Source organism: Melanerpes formicivorus, unplaced genomic scaffold (assembly GCF_026170545.1).
Source record: "Melanerpes formicivorus ecotype bairdi unplaced genomic scaffold, bMelFor1.0.p_v2 SCAF_62, whole genome shotgun sequence".
In the NCBI taxonomy this organism is placed as follows: Eukaryota; Metazoa; Chordata; class Aves; order Piciformes; family Picidae; genus Melanerpes; species Melanerpes formicivorus.
Genome location: NW_027142414.1, coordinates 3,738,537 through 3,749,701, shown reverse-complemented (window position 1 = coordinate 3,749,701; position 11,165 = coordinate 3,738,537). Strand labels below are relative to the sequence as shown.

General features: G+C 39.9%; 1 protein-coding gene across 10 annotated transcripts in view; it reads right to left on the bottom strand.

Moving 5' to 3' along the window:
• PTGR2 (prostaglandin reductase 2) overlaps positions 1–11,165 on the bottom strand; it is a 34,542-nt gene that overhangs the window by 16,064 nt on the left and 7,313 nt on the right. For 5 of the 10 annotated variants that reach the window (XM_068162209.1, XM_068162213.1, XM_068162214.1 and 2 more), the window contains 8 exons: positions 10,877–10,995; positions 9,440–9,631; positions 8,374–8,544; positions 7,517–7,726; positions 6,632–6,753; positions 5,356–5,443; positions 4,611–4,650; positions 3,643–3,868 (listed from right to left, as the gene is read on the bottom strand). In XM_068162209.1, coding sequence (XP_068018310.1) covers positions 3,804–3,868; positions 4,611–4,650; positions 5,356–5,443; positions 6,632–6,753; positions 7,517–7,726; positions 8,374–8,544; positions 9,440–9,631; positions 10,877–10,995 — 1,007 coding nt within the window. In that variant the 3' untranslated portion in view covers positions 3,643–3,803. Of the gene's footprint in view, positions 1–3,321; positions 3,373–3,642; positions 3,869–4,610; positions 4,651–5,355; positions 5,444–6,631; positions 6,754–7,516; positions 7,727–8,373; positions 8,545–9,430; positions 9,632–10,876; positions 10,996–11,165 lie in introns of those variants that run through there. The other 5 variants (XM_068162216.1, XM_068162217.1, XR_010990282.1 and 2 more) reach the window with 4 other exon arrangements.

Here is an 11,165-nt window from a genome sequence, read left to right as displayed (position 1 = left end):
GGAGTCTCACCACACTCACACTGGTGAGACTCTGGAATAGGTTGCCCCAGGGAAGGTGTGGATGCCTCCTCCCCAGGGGTGTTCAAGGCCAGGTTGGATAGGGTCTTGAACAGCTGAGTCTAGCTGAGGCTTCCCTGCCCATAGCAGGGAGGTTGGAGTAAATGATCTCTGAGGTCTCTCCCAACCTAAGCCATTCTATGCTTCTGACATATGGTTCTCTTTCTTTCTAAAATGCTACTGCATCGCTCTTTTGGTGCAAGCATGAGAATACAGACATCTTCTAAATCAAGAGTATCATTTCAAGCAGTTCATGAGGAGGACAAATCATGAAATGAGCAAAGCGAGTGGCAGCTTGTGGAACCAGCCTGCTGAAGCACTTCACACACTGCTGGCAGCCACTTGAGTGATCTGTGACATCACTCTTCCACAGACTAAATGCTTCTATTACAATACTCCACCGGGTTTGGTTCCGTTTTTAACCTGCATGGAGGCACTCCTTAAAAATACTTAATTCCCCTTTGAAAGTACTCTAAAAGGCCACTTGAAAGGAGTATTTGAAAAGGAAAAAAAATCTGAAAAACGTCTTAAAAAAAAGAGAACCAAATGTATTTGAAAGTCTCTTAGAAAAAGCAAGTGTAATTTTTCATGCTGCTCTTTGCTTATGATGGAACTCTTGCGTTCATAAACAAAACATCCAAGATGCTGTGCAACGCACAACATAAACCAGGGAAAAAAAGAGAAGTTTCTTTTATGTACTTTACCCTCAGTGCTCTAAGGGCTGAGCAAAACTTGCAGAGGCAAGTTCCCAGGGGAATGCCATCGCCATGCATAACTTCCTCTAACTGTCATCAGTGAAGGCCTGTCCAATCCAGTGATCCCAATAAAGAGATCTTGGCATTCAGTGTAGTGGGACAGCAGGGACAGAGGCTTTTTCCATGTGCTTTTCCCACTGTCTCTACAGCATACTAAACCAATAAATCTTGAAAACTCTGAAAAACAAAACCCCAAAACAGTTCCAAAAGTTCAAAGGTAAAGAATCCCTTTGTGGAGCTGGCCTAGGCAGAGGCAGCAGGGAGAGACTGGTACTTGCAGGGCACTAAAGGCTCACCCAAGCTGCCTGTCCCCAGGATGTGGAGCAGGCTGCTGCAGTTTGAAATGTTCACTGCTGCCCGTGCACCACTTAAAAGGATTTCTACTGCCAAAAGCAAGATGTAGGTATTACTCTGGGGGAGTGGGACAGAAAGACAAGTCCAATGCAATTGTAGCTTCTCCCAGTTTGAAGCCACTACCCCTTGTCCTGTCAGTACGTGCTTTTGAACAAAGCCTCTCTCCACCTGTCCCAAAGGCCCCTTTCAAATACTGGAAGGCTACTATAATGCTGATAGAACCTATATTGCCTTCCATAGCTTACCTGACTACAGGAATGCTGCTGCTATCAAGCTGCCTTTAAAAGAATCAATATCTCAGAATGATCTTACTCTGGATCACTCTCACATCATCAGCTCTTAATAGGTGTATGACTTGTGTAGATTACTAAGCAATTGCTGTAAAAATAATAGTGCTGGGAATTTTGTAATGTCATCATATTTTGCTTCAGTGGTGAAAAATAACTTCCCAGACACCTCTCATTCCTGGAAGGTGTGTTACCTCACAATGACAAAGGTGAGCTCACTCTGGAGTAGCTCTTCCACCTTTCAGAAGTACAAAATTTGTACTTTGGACAAACACACACAACTCTAGAAACAATTATATGAGACTGAGGCCTTCACCCATAACACAGGAAAGCACCTTTTTAGTAGTGTTTTCTTATACTCAAACAATACAAACTGACCACAGTTCATAGTTGAAGTCTCTTTTGAAATATACAGGTATTTCATTAGCTTGCTTTGGATACTACCCTATGATACACTTCCTTCCAAGCAGGCTGGAATAAACTGTAAGAATGCTCCTCAGGTTTAAGAATAAAATTTCACCTGACATGACAGGAGTTCAAGTCTACAGACAGCACTTGGGGTCACTGCCATTCCTCCTGCCTCTCAGTGGAACACCCATAAGAATTACTAAGCCTTGCAAGCCTGCGTTGCTTAACCTTCACAACTGATTACCATCTACAAACAGTCAATACTCAAGGGTTCACAGAATTTCACTCACCTGTTGCTTTCTGTCTTTATTTGCCAACTAGCATCATACTAATTTTATTGCATAAAAGTTTTGGCTTCTGTCCCAGCATGAGACTGTTATTAATGCTGCTTGAGTTAGTTATGCTGATACTCAATTCACAGCCTAGCTGACAGTCAACCAGTGACCAGTTTTGTAGTTGAAAAATGCATACTGGAAAATTTGAGATCATCTCATGCTTTGCTGCAGGTGTCTTCCTCAAGGTTTACAGCATCTGTCATTGCATCCTTCCTTCTTCCAGGGCCATCTTCAACACTAGGAAATGGTAGGACTGCTCTCCCTGTTTCTCACAACCATATTAGGCAATTCTGATAGTTATCTTACTGTTCACAGCATGCAAAATTACTTACAACAACACATTTCTTGCACAGTGTTTCTTCCCTAGTCCTTCGATTCCATTTACTTTGGCCTGGACAGTGACTCATGCAGATCTAGATAAACCATTCTCTGGACAGCTGGCTGAACTGCTGTTTGGAAGCACTTCTCTTAAAGGCAAACATTAAAACCTAAACCACCTGCCTGTAAATCAGAGTGTATCCTGAAGAATCCTCTTCTCTAAATAAATATGTGTTAACATCTCTAGTTGTAGGTAGTAGTAGTGTAATTCTAATGTCTGTAAGATAATTATCTGTTCCCTTTTGTGTTCCTTTTGAAGACACATACTTAAACTCATCAGTCCTGGCTGGCTTGGAGTTATGCCAGTAAAACTTGGAAATGGTGACTCATTTTTTCCAGTTTCCCCATTGAGATGTTAAAGAGCACTGTTAGACCAGAAACTCTGAGCCAAGGTAAGTTACTGAGGGAATAGAAAGTCAACTGACTTTGAAGTTCTGTTTTCAGGCTGCGTGTTCTGAGATTCTGTTGCCCTGGAGAGGTATAGAAACCAGAAGAGCTAGTGGAATCGTGCAGATTATCATAAAGATAACATACGGCAGATTTCAGAAAAGTAATTCTAAAGCCAAAATTTCACTTTAGTCTGGAATGCAAAGATTGAGAGGTGGTGAAAGTATCTGGTTGCATGCAGATGGAACTGTAAATGAATTAGGTCCCAAATGCTGTAAACAAGGGAATATAATAATACAATCAGAAAAATGGACAGGACAGACCAGTGGAAATTTGTTCCAGATGGCAAAACGTAACTACCTTTGTTATTAGAGCTCTTGAATTCCAGATGGAATTTTTCATTGCAATTATCTGTGAAAATGAGAACAGTAAAATTCTAAAATGATTAGCCAGACTGATTGGACTGTCAGGGAAAATTTACATTGAGACAAACTTTCATGGGAATGGGGCACAATTCAATTCCAACAACCGAAACTAGGTGGCTGCACACTAACTGCTTATTGGAAATGGTTCCTGGGATGTTCTAACTTTCAAACCATACCTGTGAAATAGATGCTAGCAACTGCCAAAATCATGTCACAGAACATATTATCCACTTTTAGTTAAATGATTGCATTCCTATTTCCAGTTCCATTTAGTTTATTAGCATCCCAGAACATCTGCTTTCAGCACATACTGAACAACTTAACAGTTTATTTAAGGAAATGGAAATTAGCATAAGTAAAAACTCACTCACTGTTAGGGAGAGAGAATTCCATCATTTTACCTGAAGCAAATCACTTTTACTTAGAAACTGAGACAATCTGTTTTCCAATATTGCCTCCATTCATCATGGACTGGAAAGCAGCTGGAAGAGAAGTCATGGTATCAGTCAGTGCTAAGTGAATTGTGACAACTTCAAAAAAAGGAAAGAAAAATGAAAATGGTAGAAGCAAGTGTATTAAACAGCTCCCCAAGGAAATCATGGTTTGCACCTAAACTGATTGATGACCTAACAAACAAACAAAAAACCCCACCCCAAACCCCCTAGTCTCTAATAAACTGGAAAGAGCAGTTTTGTGTTAAAAACCCTGATCTGTAAGCAGCTCTTTGGCCCTATACAAGTGAAGGATTACATGTGCTGCTTCTGTGATATGCCACACAAGTACCAAACAGAAAGACAAGGTGGGACTGGAGAGTCCACAGGCCTCTGTGAAAGAAAAAATTGTAAATACTCTATAGTACTCTATAGTACAATAAATGTGACAAGCTGGTGCAAAAGAGTAATCTTCTGCAAATCTTTGAGTAAACCAAATATCTAAGATCAGGATGGCTACCATCAGCTGCTAGTAGTTAATTCCTCCCCAACAGTAAAACAAATCTCACCATTTATAGTCAATGTTTTGGGGGAGTTTTAACAGAAAATAACCTGCTCACAGAACATTTTGATATCTTGTGAACAGAAGAATACTTTTTAGTAACAGAAAAATCATGTTCTAGATAGAATACAAAGATCTGAACTGGCAAATGAAACCAGGGAGGTAGTTAACCTCTAATGTCACTGTATTTAATCAGATTATTATTCTTAAAGAATGGTGTAAAAATCTTACCACCAATATTTGCTAAGCCTTCTACCACGGTCTCTCTGACCTGTCAATGCAAACAAGTCCTTTTAGCTTTCTTCAAACAAAATGAACATTTCTTAGAAACATGCCATGAAATCACCACAGAAACTACCAACATGTGAAGAACTCTCCTGTTAAAACAGACAGTGCTCTCTTTGGGCCAGATTCTTTCATCAAGAGAGGGATAAATACTTTCTGATAAACACACAGGCAGTTTAATTCTTCATTCAGATCCAGAACATCCCTGCCCCTGCCAAAAGTTCCATCTGGGGATTTTCCCAGGAAAATTCACTGATCATCTGAACAATTGAAAACTAATTTAGGCAGACCTCAGAGGGAAGGGATGGATAAAGCATTTACCCATCACAAAAGAGTAAATAATGATTAAAAAGCGTGACACAAAATTGCACACAAGACCCAAAAAAAGGATTCAGGACACTAGCTCATCAGGTATTTCAAAGCACAGAGTTTTGAAGGTCTGATCTCTTCAGTAAAAAAAAGCAAGAAAGAATACAGACATCAGCAGCATACAAAAGTCTGTCATGTTAGACTCACACCATCCTCAGCAGTGCTACCTAATTAGCTTTCAATTATGCTTACACATTCTTAACAAAATCTGTTGAGTTCTGTGGTGAGAGAGCCAAGGACAAGGAAGCTGGACTTCCTGTGGTCAGACCATAATCTGAGGAGATAATATCAAAGACTGTAGATTAAATGTAAAAGTTCTTACTTTCAGTTTACCCTCCTGGATCCACTGGCACAGCTGTAATACACTAGCTTCTTGTTTGTCCATATAGTTCAACACTAAGAATCTTTCCCTGTGAAAAGAAAGAATGAGCCTTGATTTAAGAAACAAAGGTAAGCACATGTTGAAATCTTTACAAATCTTTTTCTGGAAACAGCATTACTGAATCAGAAGTGTTATGAGTCCTAATGACAGTGAGATATAGCTCAAGAGCTTTGACAGCCTGTTGAGACAGCTCCCTGCAGCGAAGCTTGACAGTAACATCAGTTTAAGACAAGCAATTCTGTTTAGGTATCACAGAGAAGAGAAATAAAAATCAAGTTGCCAGAATAAGCAAACAGCCATAAAATATGGTTAAATTCCAATTATTTTTAACCCTTTATTTTTAACCCTTTTTTTTTAACTTTCAGGCTTCCTATCATTTTGCATATCCTCCTGTCACAGCTCTCTACAGCAAACTGGTCATCAAAAATGATCATGACTTGTAGCAATGCACTGACTAAGTTCTCCACTGGGTTCTACCATGTATGGTGTATTTTAGTATTTTTATTCATTGTTTTAAAGTGCAGAGGGTAGTAAGTAACAGGGACAAGAAAAGAAGTTTAATTAGAAGAGGTCAATCTATTTGCACTGGAATCAAGTCTCCTCAACTTCCTGCATTGCAATGGATGAAAAATCTCCTAAGACTTTGGTCCTGATCTCTGCCTTACCTCCACCTGAATCCTGACAGGATTCTGTTCTGCAATTTCCACAGTCATAACAAAACTCAGTGTTTTACTAGTATGTATCTGACACATCTGCAGTGCCAGTATGTAATAAACCCCTGAACAATAAAAATGTAAATTCCAAAGAATCACTGCATCAGCTCCATCCTTACTTCAAAAAGATTTGATTTTCTGGGCTACTACTCTTGGAGAGAAGCCACTCTGCATATCATCTGAGAACAGAACCATGGCAACACTGTGCCTCATACCGAAAAATCTGTCAGAGACTCCAGGACTAAATCAAGGAAGCAGAAACACAGTATAACAACAGACAACTATGGCAATGTGTAACAACAGCCTTTCCCATTTTTTAGCTGATATAAATGTAAGAGAAAGGATTTACTGACCTTGTGATTATGATTTAAGTATGGCAACACTCTGTTCCAATTACACGTAGCTGTTAGAGATCTACAGACTATCTTTTGAACATCAGACTCAAAACAGCATGTGCACAATCTACCTGAGACCTGGCCACAGCTTCTGGAGGATGAATGTACCTTGTGATATTCCTTTCCTGCCGTATTTTTTCTATGTCAGGGGGCAGTGGAGGAGGATAAGGCACATCTTTGTTATACTGAGAAATTTGTCCACACAGGATGATATGGCTGTTCTGATTCATCTGTTTGGGACAAAACAAAGCAAGAGAATTTGCATTTTCTGTTCACAGAAACCAAACTTTCCAGAGATGCAGTCCATTATATTGCAAAATTTTCACATGGGTATCTCAGAGCCATATTTCCTAGTGAAGGCAGATCCTATGACAACATTCAAATGGATAAATGCCGTGCAAGAGTGGAAAAACAAGTGCTATGCAGCCTACGTGTAATTCAAAAAGCCATTGATACAATAAATAAAAGAAGTGTTATCTTACTTTCTCAGGAGGAGAGACGTAATAGGACAACAGAGTTTGATACAACTGTTGGATACAGCTGTGGTTTACAGTTCCAAAAGATGGCACTGCCACCAGACCCTGCCTGCCATGAGACAGAGTAGTTTCACATTATCAGTGAAGAGAGCTGGTCAAAAGTCTTCACAGAAGCTCAGCAGAGCTGGTCTTTTGTGAAGTCAGAAAAACAAATCTGACAGAACACAAAATTACAACACTGACAGACAAAGTTTTTAGAACATTACCAAGTCTCCTGAGCAAAGAAGTGAGAGATGAGAAGCAGAACCTGTATGTCTATTCCCATACTGCCAGGCCATCTATACTGTCCAAATAACAGACACCGGTTTCAAGTATCTGATTTCTCCTCAAGACCAGGACCAGCACCTGGATCAATGAAGTGGAAAGCCAGCTCTGCTGTATTGCAGCTTGGTCTCAAGCATGAATCAATCCAGAACTGGGTATGCAGACATTGGAGAAATACTAGAACAAACCCCACCTGACTTATAACTGTATCACTGATGTCTCCACCAACATTGTCGAAGTAAACATCCACACCACCTGGGCAGAGTTCATGGAGCTGCTTTGCCACATCCCCCTTCTTGTAATTGATGGCACCATCAAACCCCATTTCTTGGACCAAAATGGAGCACTTTTCATCTGTGCCAGCAATCCCCACCACTCTCGAGCAGCCCTCCAGACGGCCTATCTGCCAGTGCACAGTTAAAAACAAACAACAACAGAAAAACACAAGAAAGGGAAGTTACATCATTCATCTACATAAAGGTACCAATTGGAGGAAGGGGATCTTAGAGAGTGTTAGAGTTACCCCTTATCCCACTAAACTCCAGGTTTCAGAGAGGTTAACAAAGAGTGTCTGTCACTCATTTAGTGGCTGGCCCAGCCCTAATCCTGGACACCCATGCAGCAAATCTCAAACCAGAAATGATGTCATGGAACCCAACATGAAGAAAAGTTTACTATATTTTTTACTGATGACTTTCTAATATAGAAAAAAAACTTAGGTGAGCAGTCAACTCAAGGGCTGTGTTAAAATGGCAGACTACTATAGAAATATGTTGTAAATACATGTATTTATACCATCTCCTTCATCCATGCTAGTTATGAGTAATCACCTGGAGGCCATTTTCTCCCATCCCAGTTTCATGAAACTTGGGTTTCAGATCTAAAAATCTTTCTCAGTGAGTGTGTGAATCAAACTGGTGAAACTGGCCCATCCCATGCAGTTACATCTGCTCAAGTGTACAATGACTTTATCCCTATGTTTACTAACTGGCAGGTTTCAGAAGATAAGCTCGGTAACAGAGTATGCTTCTGTGTATTAAGCCTACCTACCTGGCCAGCCAAAGAGCCGCAGGCACCAGCTGCTCCACTCACCACCATTGTCTGATTTGCACCCACAGCCACATGACCTTTCTCCTTTATGCCTAACAGGGCTGTCAGTCCTGTGATGCCAGCTGCACCCAGATAGTAGGAAAGGCGTCCACTTACAAGCTGTGGATCAAGCTACAAAACAGAAACATGCAGTGCTCCTTTTAAAGGGAGGTTTTACTGTCTACTATTTGATTGTCTAAGGATAGAAGACTAACTCAGGATATTTACCAGGCAAGGTACCACTGCTAGGGACAAGCTATCTATAAACTAACTCTAACCTAGTAACAAGTTTATACAAAATGAGGTAAAGATTTTATTTCCTTAATTTTAGAGGAAGTTATTAAAGAAAGTCACTCACAAAAACTTAAATTATGGAAGCACCAAAAAGCAGCTTGCAGAGACGTTTCCAGCAACAGTGAACTATCCCTGTTAGCATAAAGGATAAAATAGCACCATTTTATCAGATATGGTGATTGCAGATCGGTGGCAAAGGGTTCTAAGGGAACATGTATATTGGAAAGACTACATTCTTAAACTACAGTCATTTTCAGTGTCACAAAAGGATGATCATCAGGATATCCTTAATGCACTGATAGCTCTCCACTCTCAACTTATAATTGCAAACCCTTTCACCTGTGGCTGTAAAATGTCAAGTAAAAGCTTTCATTAACATATGTTAGTGAAATTAATTAAATGAAACATATCTGAAGCCTTTTATGTCTTTTGACTGCACTGTCATGGCTCAGGAGCTATAGTATTAGAATAATTAATTAACAGAAGTGGCTTCAGGGAAATCTATTAAAAATCCAATTATTGAAATAACACTGGCATGTCTGGTAACTAACAAAAGCATTTACACTGATACAGTTTTTGCCACCTGTAAGCTGACCTTCCTTGGGAGAGCTGGTTGCTCCAACAACACTGGCTTGGTTTTGACTAAAAGATAGCATCATTAGCTGTTATTTAGGGGGGAAAAAAGGTTTGGGAAAAGAAAATAGTGACAATCCAGGCTTTGCATTTACACTACCTTTTGAAGCAAGCTTCCATCTAGAATGGCCACTGTCTGCCAGGGCCAATTGAAGGAAGTTACAATGTCTCCTTTTGCAAGGTTATCCTGCTTGCTCTCCTCCACAACCCCAATCCCACCACCATCTGCAACTTCAGACAGCTGCCAGGGCAGGAGGTAATCTGAGCCGGTATCCTCGTTCATGCGGCAACGCTGAAAGACAAGGCTTTGATGAGAGGCTCTGCTGGAACACAGGGCTTGAGTTCAAATGATGTCAAGATATCTTTAAAACTTCAAACACAAAGGGCTACTCAAAAATCTCTCAATAAGTCTCAAATATTCATCAACTTTTCCCTCTTATTTGCTCTTTACTGAACAAGGATGGACCACTCTTATGTCCAGCAGCATTATAAAAGTCAACACATTCTAGAGATGTCCAAGTCAGCCATGCAATGAAGACCACTGGCATGGAACTGACAAGAATCCCATAAATGCTATTCCTTAACTGGATGAATCACACAATACAGGACTGAAAAAATACCCACGAGTCACTTAGTCCATGCCTCTGCACTAAGGAACAGTCAAATATATGTAGACTACTCCCGACAGAGAGTGTTTTAATGAAACATCTTGAAATCTGAAGTCTTTTTGTATCTCCCCTTGTAGCCTGAATTCTAAAACTTTCCCCAAGCTAAACCTACTTCCCTGAAAAGAAGACTTTGCAAATGATCAGATTTCTCTTTACAGAAAACTTTTACATACTAGCAGACTGACTCTCTCTGGTTCTTCTCCTATCTTCTATTCAATTTCAACCCATAACTCCCCCAAAAATGTAATTTCTACAGTTTAGCAGAATTAGGTGCAACTACTGGTTACAGCTTCATTCACTAATCCTCTTTCTGTTTACATTGTTTACAAAGCATTGACACATTTTTGTCCTGCCATCACCCACTTAAGGGGAAAATCTGACTTCAATTTGTACACAAAACCGGTTACAGTTAAACAACATTTAAACTGATATAAATTGTATGCTTTGCCTAGATCTTTTTCTGCCTAATCAGATCCCTCTACTGCTTCAGCATGAAATATTCTACCTACTCTACCCACACTTCCCTCAATTGAAAAATACTTCCTTCCATGGCAAAATAAAAACTTTTAAATCGTGTATAATAGTTCAGAAGTTCAGAAAAAAGCTGATACAGACAAATTCGTACCGGCGTGCTAGAACTCACAGACTTGTCCTGGTGCAACAAAGTCATATTCCTCTTTATAATACAAGCACACTAATGCCAAGTTCCTTCCCAATACAACACCATCAGAAACAACTGAATTATTAAGCTATAGCAGAGATCCATTTGTCCTGTGATGGGTACCTTCAGTGTTAAACATCATGACACATACAGAGTTGAAAATATTTTAAAGAGCAAATTCTGGCCTATCTCAAAGTGCATCACCTACCATGTAAGGGTCAACAGAGAGATAAAGGGTTCGAACACGCACTTGTCCCACTTGGATCGTATCTGCTATTGTACTTTGCTCCAGTCGGAAGTTTTCAGCCACTGGCACTCCATTCTTACCTAGTATTATTTTAAAATCAAACCAATCAATAAATGAATACACAGCTTTCCTTAAGGAACATGAGAACTACCTTTTAGAAGGCAGCCCTTTTTAGAATCAGTTAGCTTGTATCTTTACTCAGGTATAGAATTACCCACCAACTTTCAACTTCTGTGTCACAGACTACAAT